Here is a 20,903-nt window from a genome sequence, read left to right on the forward strand (position 1 = left end):
TATAGCAGAATAACACACCTAACGGTTAAAGTTAACTATATAACGAAAAGGATTAACCATACAACCATTACAAACTGTGTGTACATTATCCTACCATTTAGGCTATATATCAACAACTAATAACAAATTCATGTTTTTAGGACATTCACGCTGTTGGTAGTATGTGATGTTTGGAATTGCTAGCTAGCTTGGCTAGGTCGCTAGCATTGGCTTGATAAGGTAAAGGTGGCTAAACTGTAACTTACCTTTAAAAATAATGTAATGTGCCCCTATATCCAGTTGCTGTATCCTTTTAACAAAACTGCTTTTGTTATTCAGTATTTTTCTACATTGTTCGTGACGCATTAAAAAAACATGGTGCATGCTCCACACAGTATTTTTATGTACAGATTTACAAATGTGTTAGCAATAGTAAAATGTTTTATGATGTGATTTTGTTTGGTGAGAATAATGTCATGATACAACCCAGCAAACATGCCCACACTGGGCCAATGAGGTTGGTGCGGTACCGCCCCCATATGGGCAGCCCAAATCGGACCAATGGGTATTTGCACATTGGGCCAACAGAGATTTGTAGAGCTCTAACACTAACACACAAACACACACACACACACACACATATGCCCTCAGCGGAAAACCAATTGTGGCCCCAAATTTTTAGAACTGTGCAATATTGAACAGAGAACACTTTTCAAGAAAGAAAATTTAAAGCTGTGCTATTGGCACTTTGACATTTTTTGCAACTGCCTGTAAAACAATTATATAAATAACACAATTTAAAGTGTATAGTAAATTAATACATTTATTACAAAGTATCATGTATAAAATATAAACAACACACAACAGTATTTAAGTAAATTAAATCCCAAATTTATATTTTAGCATGTAGATAAACATGTACTGCATAAATATCTCCATTTGAAAAACAGTATTTATAATAAACAGTATGATATAAATATCAAACATAATACAAAATAACAAAGAATTATACAACTTAAATTAAAATATATATATATATATATATAAACATCAATAAAAACAGCAAATCATATTCTTGAATAAATACTTAAATGCACTAGACTGATGTAGTAGATGAATAATAAACTGATACTATTATTGCTACTGGAACAAAGCCTCTGGGGTGGGTTTCCCGAAAACGATCAACCTTAGCGAATAACGAACGAACTAACGAATGACGTGAGTAAAGAACGAGCCAGTTCTGCGAGTGTTTCCCAAAGAGCTTCGCAACGTGAAAATTAACAAAGGAGGTTAAAGAACGTCTTTATTGACTCCCCCCCTGAAACAGCGCACTCAATCGATCCACAAATATCGATTATTATGCAGTATTTATTCAGTATTACACCCTAAAAATGTAAAAAAGTGTTGTAATCATCAATATTATACATATTTTGAAATTTAAATTACAAAAGGATGTACTTTGGCATTAATAAAATACTCCTACAGATACATATGGCTAAATAAATAAGTCATATGTTTATATATAAATGTTTAATAAACATTAAACTTTTTTAAAACTATTATTGTTAATATACATATATATTATATTAATAGATATTGTACTAATATTATTAATAGTAATATTGATAATAATATTAATTTATTATTATTATAATTATTAATAATATAAAAATAATTATTGTTCCGGTGTGTGTGTGTATATATATATATATATATTGTTGTAAAAAGAAAATGAAAGAGGGGTTACCCCCATCCACCATCCGGGGTACAACTCCCCTGCGTGTTCGTTTTGATGGAGAGAGTTGCAGACAGGTGGAGTGGAGTTGAAAGCAAATCAAGTATTTATTACAAAATACTGAATTCAGGAGAACCAGTACATACAAGACAGTTAGCAGCCATCAAATAGTAAAAGTTCTGAGCCCCCTCTGATCTGACTCCATGTTTTATACCCCAAATGACGTGAAACCTGCTGATGAGGCATTGCTAAAATCATCTCATGTTAGTATGCATAATTTCATGTGTTAGTAATCCGTTTCACGTGTCTGACTGGACCACTAGTGCTTGGCCTTGACTGTGTCCAGCCAGAACTGAACATTGTGGCATTATCTGTGTGCGTGTGCGTCACTCCCCGCTTTGAAGCAGCTGCAGGTTTAGGGAGGCACCCACACACAGAGAAGGCCGCTTTGGTCTAAGAGCCTCCTCTGTAGCAATTTAGTTCATACAGAGTGCACCAGTCGATGATTGATGGCCGTTAGTTAGGATCATGCAGTGACCAAAATGCCTTAAGCGTGAGCTAAACAAGTCACACAATGGATTTCTTATGTTATATGTTAATGTGTTAGCGGCGCGTGGTTAGTCCGCCATACAATAGATCCTATGTGTTAGTAAATGCCTTATGTATCATGTGGGTTAGTTTGTCATATAATAGAGTCTGTGTTAGTCACATGCCTGATCAAGCAAAGTTTAACTATATGTGTAAAGAATATATATTGTGAGTATTGGTTAATCTTCTATATAAATGTGTATAAAATACAATGTGAGGATTGGATAATCTTCTATATTAATGCATATAAAATACAAGGTTTCACACAATGATTATGTAATTATAGATGCTAAAGTTAAGTAATCATTATTGAAGGATATTTGTCAACACACCCAAGGTATAATAAACGTTAACTCTTCAATATACACACACACACACACACTGTAAAGCTCCAGCTCATCCTAAATCAACATCTCAGTTGGGTTTAGGTCAGGGGATTTTGAAGGCCATGCACCTCTTTGTTAACTAGATAATTCCATATGCGTCAATTAATTGTTTTCATAGTTTTCATAGTTTTAATATTAATCGACAATGTAAAAAAAATAAATAAATAAAAAATGAGACGTGTCAACTTTTGACTGGTATTTATATATTTGCGAGCTGACACACCCCAGAGTTTGCCCAGATGAACGGCCACAATGTTGGTTAGAAGCAGTGATGGTATAGTTACTTTGAAAAAGTAATCCGATTACTGATTACTGATTACTCCTTTAAAAAGTAACTTAGTAACTTTATGGATTACTTGATTTTAAAAGTAACTAAGTTACTTTACAAGTTACTTTATTAGTTATTTTCAGCAGCTGCAGACACCACCTCCCGCCGCCTTAACATAAACATTATAACCAGTTTTGCCAATACTCCCTTTATTGGAAAATGCATTTTTAACAGCAACAATTTATCTCTGTTAAGTTGAACTATTTCCTAAAAAATACGTTTTTTTTATAAAAATAAAAAAATTAACATAAATATATATTTTTTATAAAAAATAAAATATGGTCTTTCTTGATTTTACTAAACATAAATACTTGTTTTTATAAAAAATATATAAAATAAAGAAAGTCTTTCTTGACCTTACATATTTAACACTGTAAAACTGAACATTGAACCTGTTGTTCTCAGCAGGGCAGCAAGGAGTGGTTTTATAAAACAGAACCGTGTATATGGTCTAGACCAGGGATCACATATTTGCAGACTGGGGTCCGGGTCCGGACCCAGACGTTGTCCAATACGGACCCATACCGGACCCAACTACTGAGAAGGATTTAATTCTGACAGTGTTCATTTAAAGCACCGGAACTTTTCTTGTCTTTACGGTATACGCGCAGTGAACTTCCAATCACGTGTGGTGTAAAATCTTTAAATGCTCTCCTCTGCCAATCAAATTTGTGGCAGACCGCTGCCCTGGCTAGTGAATTGGGACTCGGCCACAAAAAAAAACGCCTTTATAAAGAGATAGGGCGCCGAGAACTGGCGGAAAACGAAAACGGGCGGAAACTAAAGACACGCCGAGCGCGAGAGAGAGAGAGACAGGGGAGAAAGCGAGACGCGTGTGATTGGGGAAGAGCGGTGTGTGTGTGTGTGTGTGTGTGTGTGTGTGTGTGTGTGTGTGTGTGTGTGTGTGTGTGTGTGTGTGTGTGTGTGAGTGTGAGGTGGAGAGAGAGAGAGAGAGTAACGCATAGTGACTTAAATAAGTAACTTTAATCTGATTACTGGATTGGAAATAGTAACGCGTTAGATTACTCGTTACTGAAAAAAAGGGTCAGATTAAGTAACGCGTTACTGACATCACTGGTTAGAAGCACCTAAATAAAGAATAATATTAAATATTACCTGCACATTCACCGATACCCTTTACAATACGTGTAGGTGTGAGTAAAGACACTGCAGGCGTCCCCTGCACCCAAGGGCGTAGGAGCGGGCTTGATATTGGGGGGGACACATTTGCCAAGCCCACCCAATAGTTTCCTAGAACACTATTTGTGGAAATTACTATTAATTAAAAGTAAATTATTATTATTATAAGGTGATTTTACAACCTAAACATGTTACTCCACATTACAGTTACTGTTGTTAGAAAAATTATGCATGCAATGTCTGAATTATATACATATGACAAAAAATATCAGTTATCACCTAATATTTAAAATAATATTGTCAATTCTGTCGTATATTTACATTTTCTCCTGCACTCTTATTTTTTTTCTACTGAGAGCTCTTCTTAAGATGGTGTCCTTTTATGTAAAATAATGTAATTACGTTTCATAGAGATTTTTACAAACGTCAGGATAAGTGGTCTTACTGTGAACTACAAATGAACAGAAGTCACGTTACAGCAGTGTTTCTCAACCCAGTTCTTACATATTCTACTGCATATTAACAATGTTCTGCATATTCTACTGCATATTAACAATGTTCTGCATATTCTAGAGCTCTCTCTGGTGGATATACATGATTAATTTAGGCTCCATAGGGGGCTAAAGGATTTTAACAGGTAAACTCAGTAAATGTTTATTAGCTGATCAGCTGGATCAGGTGGAAAACACTAGTTTAGGGCAGTGATCGGGGTTAAGAAACTGCTTTAAACTACCAACTACTGTACTAAGTTCTGGCTATCCTCTACATCCAGCTTCTAGATAACTAGTTAGCTAAATTAATTTTCGTTCATTATAGCTAAGTCCTGTAATCCTAAATGAATAAACAGTTTGAAAATGAAAGTGATTAGCTGATCAGGTACAGGGAAACATTACATATATAGTTTATTTTTTTTCTTTAACCTTGACTCCCAATCTAGCTAATTCCAAAGATAAACTAACTCACTCTCACAGCTGCAGTTTATTAATCACAGTGAGTTTAATCTGTGTGCTGATTCAGAGACGTGTATTTTAACCAGCTATCAGAAACATATCATCACAGTTTACGTGGTTAGCCTATCGTTACCTTTTTTATTTTAGTAAAAACTCCGTATATCCATCTCTGTTTTAAAATCAGCTGAAGCTGCTGCATCCCGATCCCGCTGCTTAATCTCACAGCGAGGGGGCGGGGCTTCCCCAACAGCAAACTGCCTCTGCTCCGCGCGCCGCAAAACCAGCAAGCTGATTGGCTGTTTCTACTAAGAGGCGGGACTTAATACCTGAACCGGCTCCGTGATTGGTCCGGTCTGTCTCCTCATTAATAATACAGCTGATCTGAGCGAACTGATGTCATTTTTGGGGGGGGACAAATCCAACTGTTTCTAACATCCCCCCCGGTTCCTACGCCTATGCCTGCACCGGACCTACAGTACCAGGAATTTTCCCAATAGCATGGAAATATATTGTATTGTGCTGTAATTCCCGGGCTGGTGGGAAGTGTATATAAGTGTGTGTATGCCACATAACAGCCTGATTACAGAATCCACGGACTTGGTGACTTTGCAGCTTTGCTTATACCGTGAGCATCATCTGCAGGAATCTGGATTTTTAATAATTTATGGGTTTGATTGGTCAATTCCAGTATGCCCAGTTAGACTACACAGAGAAAGTTGGCATTATAATATAATATAATATAATATAAAATATAATATATGATATAATATAATATAATATATAATATAATATATGATATAATATAATATAATATATGATATAATATAATATAATATAATATATGATATAATATAATATAATATATGATATAATATAATATAACTCATTCACTCACTTACTCACTCATCGTCAACCGCTTTATCCGTTAAGGGTCGCGGGGGGAGGGGGGGGGGGTGGCTGGAGTCTATACCAGCCGGCATCGGGGGGAAGGCAGTATACACCCTGGACAGGCCGCCAATCCATCGCAGGACAGACAGACACACAGGCACATCCACTCACACACTCACACCTAAGGGGCAATTTTTATCCGACATCCAATTAGCCTGAATTTTGGACTGTGGGAGGAAACCGGAGCACCCACAGACACGGGAAATAATATAATAATATAATATAATATAATAATATTAATTATTATAATAATAATTATATATATATATATATATATATATATATATATATATATATATATATATATATATATAATTGATTATAATTAATAGTAACATAATATAATTGCTTCAAGCAGGGAAATTATAATTTTTCTCCCTCAAAATTGGCGGTCCCTGGTGTTTAAGGTAATGAACTGCAAGTAGAGATCCCCTAAAGAAGCTCTTAAGAATAACGACTGGGTGAGGGCACTCGTTAATCTGCGAGCGAGTTTACGTAGTACTTTAGTTATGCACGGGTTTGGGAAACACTCTTTAATTAACGATCAATCTTAAGTACGAGTTAACGAAGTTCTTAGCGTAACGAAGCTTTCAGGAAACCCACCCCTGATCTCTATTATTAATTTTATTCCTCTTGCTTGTAGACTTGGAACCAAAATGTCATCCCAATCAAACCAGTAAAAAAAAATTCTAATTGAATATAACATTAGTTTTTGCATTAAGGTTTTTATCTCACAGCAATAATAATGAAGGAGAAAATAGATGTACTTTACATAAATAGAACAGATATAGTTAATCATAATGTCAAAAATGAATATTGTTTATGCATTAATATAGCATAGATCATAAATTAACTATTTTTTTTGAAGAGACTGCATGAGACGATGCTTCCGTCCACCTGAACGGTCCCGTGCATTCCAAAGCCAAACCTTTGCAACCTGCTCGATCTCTGCATCCTTTGGTGGTGGCATGATTGATCTTCTCACGGCCTCTTAAAATGATAATATAGAGATATGAGAATGCAGTCAGGTAAATACTACATCTGTTAGTGTCTTTTCATGTACAATGCTTAATTTTAGAGAAATTTGCAGACTGTATTTGATTACAGTGATTCTTATATAGTGATAGTTATTTGAATTTGAATTTCTTCAGGCTATTCATGGTGAAACATAAATAGCCTTTACAGTCACTGTGTGTGACTGGTAGTTACATTCTATAAACATGTGAGGTGGCCGATATCAGGATATCAGGTTCACAAAAATACCAAAACTTTTTAAAATGATATCTTTCCCTTAGCTTAACTGGCTATATTTCCCTTAGCTTAGCTGGCTATATTTTCCTTAGCTTAACTGAATATCTTTCCCTTAGCTTAACTGGCTATCTTTCCCTTAGCTTAACTGGTTAGCTTTCCCTTAGCTTAGCTGGCTATATTTCCCTTAGCTTAACTGGCTATCTTTCCCTTAGCTTAACTGGCTATCTTTTCCTTAGCTTAACTGAATATCTTTCCCTTAGCTTAACTGGCTATCTTTCCCTTAGCTTAACTGGCTAGCTTTCCATTAGCTTAACTGGCTAGCTTTCCATTAGCTTAACTGGCTAGCTTTCCCTTAGCTTAACTGGCTAGCTTTCCCTTAGCTTAACTGGCTAGCTTTCCCTTAGCTTAACTGGCTATCTTTCCCTTAGCTTAACTGGCTATCTTTCCCTTAGCTTAACTGGCTACCTTTCCCTAAGCTTAACTGGCTATCTTTCCCTTATCTTAACTGGCTATCTTTCCCTTAGCTTAACTGGCTATCTTTCCCTTAGCTTAACTGGCTATCTTTCCCTTAGCTTAACTGGCTAGCTTTCCCTTAGCTTAACTGGCTAGCTTTCCATTAGCTTAACTGGCTAGCTTTCCCTTAGCTTAACTGGCTAGCTTTCCCTTAGCTTAACTGGCTAGCTTTCCCTTAGCTTAACTGGCTAGCTTTCCCTTAGCTTAGCTGGATATCTTTCCCTTAGCTTAACTGGCTAGCTTTCCGTTAGCTTAACTGGCTATATTTCCGTTAGCTTAGTTGGATATCTTTCCCTTAGCTTAGCTGGCTATATTTCCGTTAGCTTAGCTGGCTAGCTTTCCCTTAGCTTAACTGGCTAGCTTTCCCTTAGCTTAACTGGCTATCTTTCCCTTAGCTTAACTGGCTATCTTTCCCTTAGCTTAACTGGCTATCTTTCCCTTAGCTTAACTGGCTATCTTTCCCTTAGCTTAACTGGCTAATTAAATATCACATGCAAAAATAAAAAAATATGTAACTTTTATAACCTTGCTGGCTTACACAAAGTGTATAGTCAAGCACAAAAACATTTATAATTTAATATTTTTATTTATTTATTATCAGCACTACCAATAATAAAGGTGAGATTATGAATCAGCACCATGGAGCAAATTCGTAGCTATCCAAAATATTAAATAAAAATATTTTTATAAATAAAAATGTATAGCTATACAGTATATGTCTTGAAAAATAAGAGATGTTACTATGTGTGTGTGTGTGTCCCTCCAAAGGTCTCTGCACAACTCTGCTGTGGTACCTTGATTTTTCTCCACTTTTGGTTTAGAAAATCTTTCAGAGCTGATACTACATTTCACACAGTGTTGCTCCTATCCACTAAGCTAGCTAATCTACCTAGCTCTCACAGACAAAAACAATAAAAAATATTCAGATACCCTTCATATGAACTTGTTATGACACAAACTTTCAGATTGTAAAATATTGTATGGTAAATTTGGGCTGACCCAGAGTAACCTAGCATAGGATTTGTGTGGGCATGCTCACATATGTGTGCGTGCTGCCCACATATAACCCACAATGCCTACAGTGTGTAAATGGTGCAGGCTGAATTAGGGCTGACCCACAGTGGCCCTGCATGAGATTTTTGTGGGCGCATCAAAGTGTTGGCTGTCCAAATAATTCCCACACTGGGCCTACAGGGGCATTAATGCACTGGACCAGTTTAGGCTAGCCCACAGCGGCCTTTTATAGGATTTGAGTGGGCCAGCCAATGAACAGGCTGCCCACAGAAAACCCATGTTGGGCCTGTTTGGAATTTTAATGGGCTAGCCCCTGCCCACAGTGCCCGCACTTAGCCCACGAAGGGCCGATGTGTAGCTTTTTGCTGGGTAATAATGCACTCCATATATGCAGGATTAAAGTAAAATAAATTATACTGGACATATACATATATAAAATGTCTCTAGAAGATATATAATAGGAAATGAAAAGTGTGAATTTTTAAGTACTACCCTGAATGTGATAATTAGGGGTGGGTGATATGGCTCCATATTTCAGGGTAATATAAATCATGATATTCAAAAATATTGGCAACATTATTTCTTACGATATTTATGGCATACTGCCTTATTAAAACAGATTAATGTCATTTCTGGAGCTGTGATTGTATGCAGATAAATTATCCCATAAATGGTCCTACACCTGAATAAAAAAAGTAATATTATCTAATTTCTAGAACATAAAAACAGGAAGGGGTAGGTCGAGACTCTTCATCAAGCATATACATTTAATACAGGCTTTTTCTGCTTCCGGTCACTGAAATTATTGTATTGAAAAACTAAATATTTGATTATAAAAGGTGAGGGGTAGAGATATACTGCAAGTCAGAAAATTATAAAGATATTTATAAGATAAAATGAGATACACTTTGTTAGAGCAGTATGACATATTTACAGCTAGTGCTGGACGATATGGCCAAAATTTATATCACGATACATTCCTTAATTTCGGTCGATACAATATAATTTCGATATCGATATAAATATTTGGAAGGCCTCAGAAAAACTGTTAGGAATCCCTGCAATGGAAATCTGTACCTATTACTGTCTTTAAAGCCTCCTCTCATAAAAAACTGTATAATACTTTAGAAATTAAAAAATGGTCAGAATGAATTAATGCTCACCTTTATTTGCATGTAGCAATATAAAAACATGACATCTCTGTCAAACACAAACCAATAACCTATTTACATTTTACCAATATAAATAACTTTACATTACAACAGAGGCAGAGCTTCTTATCCTTTTGTAAACATATTTAACAGATCAAAACAAAAGTGCCTCATCCAGGATAAAGAATGCAGAAAGCCTTCATTTATATAAAAGGAACATGATACCACCGTCAAATAAACAAACCTATATCAACTATAAATAACTTAGATACAACATAAACTACATAAGTGCTTCAGCCAGAATAAGGAAGATATTGTGTGTAGTGAAACTGCTTGAGGTGGTGGAACAGATTAGATGCATTACCGTTGCTAGTCAACTCCACTTTCCGGCACAATTGGGAGCAAGCTGAAGTTTATCAGACCTTTGAAAGCCAAACCACTGAATTAGACCTGCCTCCCTCAACTATCTCTCCTGTTTAATCACTTGTGGAAGCATCAGGTGTGCTCATTCTGCATCTACAATCTAAAATTCTGCATCAGGGCCGAGCCTAATCGAGGAACTCGGTTCGGCCGCACTGCGCTCCGCTCGGCTTCATAGCGGGAGGTTCTAGGTGTGGACCGGAGCGCAGCCGAGCTTCAAGTTTTAGTAGTATGGATTATAGTGTAAAGTGTGATACTACTAAAGTAGTAGTATAACACTGTATTCAGTGCTCAGGACAGCAGCAGTGTTTCTGCTACATACATTTTGCAGCTGCAGCCTGCTGACAGTCAAGATACAACTACATATTAAAATGTCTGTGAATTTATAATGGGATAAAAGTACTGAAGCCTTTATTGTAGTATGAAGATGTCCCAGTATTTTTCTCCATATAGTGTAACTAATGTAGGTAATTATTTTTGGTTAATTGACCTGCTTTTATTTTAATACACAATTTTTTTTCTTTGTTTTTCCAGAATAAACAACCAGGATATTTAATAAAGAACAGTGTTAAACTGCTGAAAGAGGTGAAGCACAAGCCATCCAGAAGAATCTCCTGAAAACGCAGAAATTGTTTGCTACATTTCACAGACAGATGGAGCCAAGTCCCAACATGGAGAAACATCAGCACTCTGTCAAGAGTTTTACTAAACAGAGTGATCTCAAAAAACACCAGCGCATTCACACAGGAGAGAAACCGTATCACTGCTCAGACTGTGGGAAGAGTTTTACTAAACAGAGTAGTCTCAAACTGCATCAGCGCATTCACACAGGAGAGAAACTGTATTACTGCTCAGACTGTGGGAAGAGTTTTAATCAACAGAGTCATCTCAAACTGCACCAGCGCATTCACACAGGAGAGAAACCGTATCACTGCTCAGACTGTGGGAAGAGTTTTACTTTACAGAGTGAAGTTACATCAGTGCATTCACAAAAGATAGAAAAGTATCCCAAATCTGTTCCTCTGCCATAAAAAATGCAAACCTTAAATCTTTCAGACAGCCAAAAACACCTCATCATGCACAAAATCTTCACTCTGTTACAAGAACTTCATTTAAAAATGGCTTTTTACAGGTTCAGAAAAATGAATCTTATCCAGAGATGATGTTTACTGAATTTCATGCTGTGTTTTTATGTATGTTTGTATACCTACATTAGTTAATGCCTGCAGAGCTCTTCAACACTTAGTGTTGTGTTTTAAGAAGTTTTTACACACAGAATCATAAATGGTACCACTAACAGCATAAACTAGGAACATACATTTTTACAGTTTCTTCAGTGATATGCTGAATAAATAATAAAGCGATGATGCTAGCTCAGAGTAAAATCGTATATTAAATCTCAGCATTAGCTTTAGAACTAATAATAAACAAAAGTGAGGATTTTACCATTCTGGGACATTTTTAGGTTTAAAAATTGAATATGCTTTGCCATAAGTAGGAAATGATCATTTGGTCAACTTATGTCATTTACAGCCTTAACACATTCTCAATTGTTTACATATAAAAACTTTATTTATTTTTTCCTCCACTCCACATTTGTAGTTTGTAGTTGGAGCGAGGGCACTGCCAGTGTTTGCTCCAGATGTTAGATTAGCATTACTTAGTCTTTTAAAATTTAGATGTCGTAGTTTAAAGGAGTAGAGTATTCTTAAGAGTAGAGAATATTCTTAGCTTGCAACAAAAGGCCAACAAAATCCTTTTCAGAGTTAAAAAGAAAAAAAAAAACGGTCTAGCTGTAGTTTCCATACTGAAAGCAACACTCAGCAGGCTATGCAGCAGTAAGACTGCAGGATCCTTGATTCCCTCTACTGCACATGTGTCAAACACAAGGCCCGCGGGCCAAATGTGGCCACATCCAAGCGAGAGCTTGTAAGATCTTAGTGTCTATAATAAATAGGTCAGAAGCGTTCTTTGACCAAAAACTACATTTCCCACAACGCTTTCGATTGTATTACCCGCGAAGTTACGGCTTACTGCCACTACACACGGCAGTGTAGTCATTGATGTGGAAACCCTGCCGGAGGGAAGGTGTAACTTCGCGGGTGGAATTGAGACATACAAACGTTTATCCCATAATGTCCAGAAAAAGAGAAGCTGATGCAAACGGACGGCTGTGCTTCAAGGCGAAAGACCGGTATGCCTTTTGTGTTACGAAGAGTGTTACTGACCAAAATAAACGCTTGTTAGGAGAGATATAAGTTCTGTGTAAATATTTATACGACAATAGCTGACAAAATCTGTTTTAATGACGTTAATAAACATCACTGTGTCAGCGTTAGTCGCAGTTTCACCTCAGCAAAGGAGGAGCACGTGAATCACTTATCTAACCAGCCCCAAACTGATTTCTGTCCCCAATAACCCTTTCAATAACCTCCAATAGCCTTTAATAGTCTTCAGTAGCCTTCAACAGTCTAACCTTGCAGCCGTGGTGTGTTCACTAAACTCCGTAGTTATAAACATCCTGAGGTTAGCAGCGCGCTAACTGACCTGTTTATAATGTAATCCCAGCAGTGACTCCGTGACGCTGCTCTAAACTGCTGCTGTTAGCTGCTTGAGCATGATGAACTGTAGAGAGCTGTATTATCTGTTTAGTGGGGTTATTTTATTTCATACACGGAAGAAATTTTAAAAAGGCTCCAGACTGGCTCAGCTGAGCCCTGTAGCCCGTGGCTGGGCTGTAGCTCTGACTGAGTAAAGACTGCGGGCTTGTGCTGCTGCTGCAGCTCTGACTAGTGGTTGTATGAGGAACTGCTAAATCTGAGGAAATGCTAAATCTATCACATGTTCTTAACAGCTCACAATTTTTAATTTTATATTTATTAAGCCTTATTTCAGTATCAAACGTTTTGATCAAAGTTAATGTAACTTGTATTTTATGTCATTCCTATTCACTTGACTAGTTTGGTTCTTGATTGATGGAGTTTTTGGATTTCATAACATGACAAATTAAAAGGATTTATGTTAATAGAGCAACAAGCAAACATTTTTTCCATGCAACTGTAATATTTGATTGAATAAATAGTATATTGAGAGTTATTTAACATTAAGGAGTAATTACATTCATTTTATATTACATTTGGTTACATTTTATTACATTTATACGTTACATCTGGCCCTCAGAGGACAGCCAATATGCCAATGTGGCCCTCGGCTAAAATGAGTTTGACACCCCTGCTCTACTGGTTTTCTCATTGGTCTATGGTTCAGTCAGTCTGATTAAAAATCTGCAAGTTAATCTACAGGGATATTTGGTTGTGTTGTGTTGCTAAAGTTATATACTCTGTTATCTTTTCCTTATTTGGTATCGTTTTGCTAAAGGGTTTTTTTTATATCTCTAAAGGTACTAAAAATATCTAATCCATTTAGTTTATTGATTGTTTTATCCAGTACCAGCTATTATAGTTGTTCTACATCACCTTATGTATTTACTCATATTCATATCTATGTGATTCAATAAAAGGCTTTTATATTGCAAGATCTGCAATCTTATCTATTCTTTCAACTTAAGCATTTAGCCAAAAGCTTTTGTACACAGCCAAACATACATTCAAGCAACCACTATATACAGTGCCTTGCAAAAGTATTCGGCCCCCCCTTGAACTTTTCAAACTTTTGCCACATTTTGGGCTTCAGACATAAATATATGATTTTTTTGTTTGTTTTTTTTGTGAAGAATTAACAAGTGTGTAAGAATACGGAGGAGTTTTGCCTTACTATGTTCATTGTTCATTGATTAAAGGGTTAATCTGTGTGTAACTAAATCAGCATTTCACTTAATCAGTATGTTATTCAAGCATTTAGCACGATTCATGATGATTCACATTGTGACTTAGAATGTATGTATATTGTGTCCTTGTGCTCAAAGCAAGGCCGTTTTTCTTGCAACTTAGCATGATTGATTTTTTCCAGCGGAACCATGAGTTTCTGTACATGTAATCTATAGTCTGATAAGGTTGGGGTGACCGAGTTCTCGGCTGACGTATAGGATGAATAACTGCTTATCAGTATCAGGATCCGGGGGGTGTGAGGAGCCTCCTCACACACTATTAGACTGAGGCCAGGCGAATGCCTGTTTTTATTAGACTCTTCTCCCGAGAGGGACTACAGAGCCACAGGTCCTGGTCACACAGCCGAGAACTCTGGAAACCCCAACTTTTCTCACCTTTGGGGTTTTCCTCTTATTTTCACCTTTTTATTTCAATTCATTTTTCAATAATCTTTTTGCTCAATTTTTGATGTATCCAAAAAAACTGTTTTGCTCAGAAGATTCTTTGAATAAAATCTGACGGAACTACAATTTTGGACTGGATCTCCTTTTCTTCTTTATGACGTATCATGCCAGAGACATCATAATTCGAACAGTAGATCAATAATCTTTCAATCGTGAAGTGGAACGAAATTTATTGGATACACATTATGTTGAGATACTCAGTATTTTGAGAACATTGGTATTTAACTTGTGTGAAACTGACACCAATAAATCCATCACTCCTGCTATTTACTTACATAGAAGTGTTTTTTTTCTCAGTAGCTCAGTCGCTGTGAAGTGTGGAGAATAGTTTTGCAATATATTGATTATTGCTGAGGGCGGCACGGTGGCGCAGTGGGTAGCACTTCCGCCTCACAGCAAGACGGCCTGGGTTCGATTCCCGGCTGGGGCGACCCGGGTCTTTCTGTGTGGAGTTTGCACGTTCTCCCCGTGTCTGCGTGGGTTTCCTCCGGGTTCTCCGGTTTCCTCCCACAGGCCAAAGACGGCACGTTCAGGCTAATTGGAACTTGGTTGAAATTGCCCCTTAGGTGTGAGTGTGTGAGTGAATGTGTCTGTTTGTCTGTCTGTGTCTGTCTGCCCTGCGATGGATTGGCGGCCTGTCCAGGGTGTATCCTGCCTTCCGCCCGATGCCGGCTGGGATAGGCTCCAGCACCCCCCCGCGACCCTTAATGGATGAAGCGGTTGATAATGACTAATGACTAATGATTATTGCTGAATCGCAGTTTTGAGATATCACCGTTATCATTAATTTACCACTTTGCTCAAAGGTGCTGAAAAAAACTTGAAAATGGGCCTTGAAAGTGCTTGAATTTTACCTTGTAAAAGGTGTTTGAACCCTGTGTTTAAAAACCCCAGCAGCACAACACACACGAACACGTCACCACATTAGTGTCAATGCAGTTTTAAGAAATATTTATCACGAAAATAAAGCTCTCTGGCGCTTGGAATTAAATATACAGGGTAAAGTTTAGGCTAATCGGATATGCAGGTGAAAAAATAAACTGTGAAAAAATATGTGTGTGAATATGTTTATGTTTATACCTACAAATCTCAAATGTAAATTGACATAATATGGACCATTAAATGACGGTAACAACCTGACCGTTTGACACTTAGCTAATCTGCATACCAGTAGGAGAGAGCAGAGATAGACTGGCTGTGTATGAAACGGTAGGCAGCTACCACAATCCCTCATGCCTGAGCTGTTCATATGTTAACACCCACTAAATGATTAACCCTTTACAAGTATTATTATGAACTTTAGGAAAAAGAATATAAACAGAATTGCCCTTTTTTCTATTGTGAGTTAAATGAAGTCACTGCTGCCTATTCTAATAAGCTAACCGTATTACTAGCTTGACGAGCTCTGGGGACATTTTTACATGGGATGTGTCTGAAAGATCTGTGGACAAAAAGACATTACTTAAATTAATGAAAAGTATTATTACAAACGTTACAAAAGGACTTTCTGAGCTGAAAAAAAAAAAAAAAAGAAAATATGTTTTATAAAATTTATTGAGATATCATATATATCCTATTCCCAGTTTATAGACACATTTGGGACATACCGGGGTTGGACAATGAGACTGAAACACCTGTCTACAGTCACTCAGTGTTGGATCTTAGTTTGCATAAAAATAAATTTATGCCAGTTTTTACCCTGAGCTCTGGCTCGCTTCTTTTTTTTCCTCCTTTTTTCCTCCCTGTATCACAAACTCTTCTAGTTCCTCCCTTTACCCAAGTTTGATTTTAGGAAGTCTTTTACGTACACTCTAAAAAAAATGTGTCAAAAATGACTCAGACTGTGTCGAATTTTAACACATTGTGGGAGTGTGCTCAGAGACGACACATGTTGTGTTGATTCTGACACATCCAGTGTGTAATCCAATTTTACACACTAAATGTGTCAGGCTAATGAACTCACAAATGTGTCATTTTTTACACAACTTGTGTTGATTATGCATAATCAAGATAATGTATCAAATATGTTAAAAAAAAGCATGAAACGAATTAATTCAATTCCATTTTTATTATCATGCCTATATATGGTTCAATTTTCTTTTGGAATTAGCAATGAATTAACATTCACGTGTTTGATTTTGAACTGTAACAAACATGACTGTTTTTACATTTAAAATGTTACAGTTTCGTTTGGTATAAGTAATAAATTAACTCGATGTTTTTTAGATATTTTAAATGTAAAAACATGCATGCTTGTGACTAATTCATTGTCTTTTGTGATAATGAACACCTAAAAACAAAAGTCCAAACAGTAAAGGGGTGTATAAAACATAGCTCATATAAAATTAGTCACAATTGTTCACTGTTCTCACGTATTTTTAGAAAACCTGATGAATTTAACATTGAACATCAGTACAGAAATAAAATTCCCTTTTTATAAAAACAGAACTACAAAACGTGAGGCTAAACAATTTGGATCTTGGATTCAAGTACAGCTTGTCTGTGTTGTAAATGGCTAGTACATCAAGAGGCCTAACATCTGAAGCATCATCTAAGCTGATCATTTCATAGTCATTGGTTCGCTTGACATATGCATAAAAATGCTCATCAAAGTACTCAATTGAAAGAATCCAGATAAACATCAAAAAGGACTCAGCATCAGCCTGTGGTATGATGTGAATTATCTCACCAAACAAACATTCTCCACAGTGTTTGGTTTTAAGTGGCAGCACACCACCTGGTCTATATGTTAGGCCAAGTACAGTATGTGAAGTAACAAATAGTGCACGGTGGTGCATGTTAACTGGTGATCTCTGTAAAGATGCTTAGTAAATGATTTGATGTTGTGGTAAGTCCTTGGACAACCATCCTGGCTGCAAATAAGAATGAAGTTCAGTCCCTTTGACAATGCATGTATTTCACGAAGATGCCAAATTAGCTTCTTTACTTCTGTGAATTGTGACTGTCGACATTCTGGACAAGTGTACATTATGCTGTGAATTGTGATGCTTTAAGCTTCAAAATGAGCTTCAGTACCTTAGCTTTCCGGCTAGTTGAGAGAGGCATGTCATAGATGTGTTCAAAGAAGCAGAACACGGAGCTTAGCTGACATGGATAGGCCAGGTTACACACCCAGTAGAGCTTAAATAGCTTGTCCACAGCAGATGTCAGTCCTTCTTCAAGGGGAACAGTGATTCGGTCACTCTTTCCAATGATGACATGTTGCTTTGCGGCAGCCCTCAGATTTCCAACACAGATTAGCTGGGGCTGGTGGGTCTGTGAAGGACAGACATCACAAAGAGAAGCAATGCTGCTTCCAGCCTAAAATGTAACCAAACAAAAGAAACCAAAATTTGAGTTTAATCAGTTGTTACTGCAAACACTTACTAAAAATACAAACGACCGATTTAACAGTTTCTAAATTTTATGTTACTCCAGTTAATAAGCATGTACACAATTACATACTTTCACACTTGATTAAACTAAATCAGCCACCTTCAATGTCCTTTATGATTTATTTGTTTACTAAAAAAGGCAAAATGTATCTTATAATAAAATTATTCTAGATAGACAGACAAATCGATAGATGGACTTACTGGAACAAAATCAACAAGGAATGTTAATGCAAACTTCACTCAACAGCGACTCATTGCGACTGGTGGCAGAAGATGTGTAAGGACTACAAGCATAGTGTAACACTTCTCATCTGAAAATGAGACACAGACACAAATAAAATAAGATTACACAGAGGCTGTAGCATTATATGTGAAATCTAATGAGAGTTATATTTGAAAATATATACCTTCATTCTGGTTTTCCATGTCCTTAAGAGATGCAAGATCGCCTGTCTCCATGATGGCAATTGCCTTCAACTTGGGAATGATGGTAGCCTCCCATCTTCTTAAGAACAAATCTCCTTTTCCCTCAAACATTTTACCAAACTCTGTATCAAGCTTTTAAGAAACAAAAAAATGAGACATTTTAATTTAGGTACATAATACCAGCTATAACACCCAAATTGCCAAACTGAGTTCCAAACAGGCCACAGACCTTTTTTCACTTTTATCATAAATTAACTGACTGAGAAATTCATATCACCTCCATGAGTGCACATGTTTTTCAGCTAAACGGTGTTATATAATAACCCTTAACAATATTATCAAGTTATTTACATTACACATGGCATAAAACTGACAGTGAGCCTTAATGAAAAAGCAAAATGTAATTTACCTACCAGAGTTGGCATATCCAAGAAGTGTAGGTATTCCTCAAAGATTTCAGACAGGGAGGGGGAATGTTTGGCTATCCATGATCTGCGCCAGGTGAAGGTTTTCTGCATTGCTGCTTTGATCGATGAAATGTTGTCTGTAGAAGGCCTGAGCCTTTTCATCAAGTTGATCCACTCACTTGTCCCACTACCATCTTCCTCCTCCTTGTCCGGATTAGGACCATCTTCACAGGGTTGTTTGTTTGACCTATAACGCCGCTGACCATCTTCTAGCTTTCGATGAATGTTGCGCAGTCTCATTTCCAAAAATCCAGAATGAGAATCTGGATCGTAAAAGTGCTCCTGGCATAAAAAAAAAGTCAAAAGCATAACAGAAAAAACAGTAAGAGCAGCTACTGGTAAGATAATGTTGTTAATAAATAAGAATAACATACATCTCTGGAAAAAACTATATATTTTCAAATGTTGTACTAAAGCTAAGAGAAATGTACCAAACAAAAAAATATAAATAATACAATTAATTAGATGCCACTTCACTTTTTACTTTTGGCATTTAACTGCAGTAACTGCATTTACAAAAGATGCTAGGGACACTGTTGCGTTTGTTAGTCTTAAGGATTTAATTTTTTTTTGTTTCAATCTCTAGTTTTCAGATTTAATTTATGTACACAAATACACTAATTGACATGAAAAAAATATCTGAAGAGCAGTTTTATTATTATTTAAATTTGAGCAGATGCTTATCCTTACATAAACTAACCACAACATAAATAACATAACATGCATGAGCAAGAATCATGCCCAATTTTAAAAACAATCAATATGATTTTGTACAATCTACAACTGAGAACCAAAGCATGTACTTACAAATCCTTCCCCGTTTCCATCCACCTGGACTCTCAGGGAAGACAGCGATGATGTTCTTTGCTAGAGCCACTTTTTCAGTACTTGTTGGATAAGTAATTAATAGAAGAACAACAAAACCAACTCAAAACTTAAATATAAAGCATTTACCGTATTTTTCGGACTATAAGGCGCACCGTATTATAAGACGCACTATCAAAGAACGCCTATTTTCTGCTATTTTTCCATACATAGGGCGCATCGCATTATAAGGCGCGTTAAGTGACACTAGAAAGGGTGCCTATATCAAAGTGAACAGGGGTGGCGCCATGTTTCCCTTCCCCCACCGGGGGTGGTCGCTTGCCGGTGGAGCGTCTCAGTATACAAATCTAGCTATTTCAAAGTCAAACGAGTGCTGGATATTAATCTACACAGATTCCTCTCCTGAAAACTGTTTATTTGGGTGAGTAACGTGTTTCAGTTTATTTACAGTAAGCTTAGATTTCCAGATGTCCACTAAGGCTTGCTGCACCAGCGTTAGCATAGCTATCCGCTAGCACGCTAGCTAGTCACCTAAACTAGTAAAGTTAACCCAAACTTAAACGACAGCGTTACACTGAGTAATCCTGCGTGTTCTGGTAAGACAGTGAGATATTAGCTAGCGATTCGTCCCCCGTAGCTTGTTTTAACACGGTAAACAAGCAGATTACAGGCTGATAAAACTCACCTCTGAGAGAGTTAGCGCTTAGCATCTAGCTAATGCTAGCCAGGCAAAGCAGCACAGACTTACAGGCCGATAACTCACCTCTGAACGGTGAACGCTTAGCGATTAGCATCTAACTCTAATAATACTGCTCCAGCAGTATTAAAAGTGCTAAATTTAGAAAATACTGATCTCTGAACAGTGAAAAAGCTAGCTAGCTAAGCGGTTAGCATCTAGCTATTGCTGCTCCAGCCTCGGAGCGGCACGGCTCTGCACGGAGTGTGTGTTTACTGCTCCTTACACCTGATGGGTAAAATTTAGATAATACTGATCTCTGAACAGTGAATAAGCTAGCTAATGCTATTTGCTGCTCCAGCCTCGGAGCTGCACGGTTCTGGACTCTGTATAGCACTGAAACTCTGTATAACGCTGCAC

General features: G+C 37.0%; 3 protein-coding genes across 5 annotated transcripts in view; 1 reads left to right on the forward strand and 2 right to left on the reverse strand.

Moving 5' to 3' along the window:
- Positions 1-20,903, reverse strand: part of LOC125801484 (zinc finger protein 239-like) — a 236,224-nt gene that overhangs the window by 28,686 nt on the left and 186,635 nt on the right. The window lies entirely within an intron of this gene.
- The window catches only part of LOC111197348 (zinc finger protein 239-like), a 69,019-nt gene that overhangs the window by 884 nt on the left and 47,232 nt on the right, over positions 1-20,903 (forward strand). The window contains exon 2 of one of the 2 annotated variants that reach the window (XR_007438699.1): positions 10,938-11,213. The exons of the other annotated variant lie outside the window; for it this stretch is intronic. The gene's annotated coding sequence lies outside the window, so the exon portion shown is untranslated. Of the gene's footprint in view, positions 1-10,937; positions 11,214-20,903 lie in introns of those variants that run through there. 2 annotated transcript variants of the gene reach the window in all.
- LOC125801351 (uncharacterized) overlaps positions 18,907-20,903 on the reverse strand; it is a 56,192-nt gene continuing 54,195 nt past the window's right edge. Inside the window, exons 4-5 of one of the 2 annotated variants that reach the window (XM_049477936.1) lie at positions 19,790-19,869; positions 18,907-19,264 (exon numbers count right to left, since the gene is read on the reverse strand). In XM_049477936.1, coding sequence (XP_049333893.1) covers positions 19,263-19,264; positions 19,790-19,869 — 82 coding nt within the window. In that variant the 3' untranslated portion in view covers positions 18,907-19,262. Of the gene's footprint in view, positions 19,265-19,687; positions 19,870-20,903 lie in introns of those variants that run through there. The other variant, XM_049477935.1, reaches the window with a different exon arrangement.

Source organism: Astyanax mexicanus, chromosome 4 (genome assembly GCF_023375975.1).
Source record: "Astyanax mexicanus isolate ESR-SI-001 chromosome 4, AstMex3_surface, whole genome shotgun sequence".
Lineage (NCBI taxonomy): Eukaryota > Metazoa > Chordata > Actinopteri > Characiformes > Acestrorhamphidae > Astyanax > Astyanax mexicanus.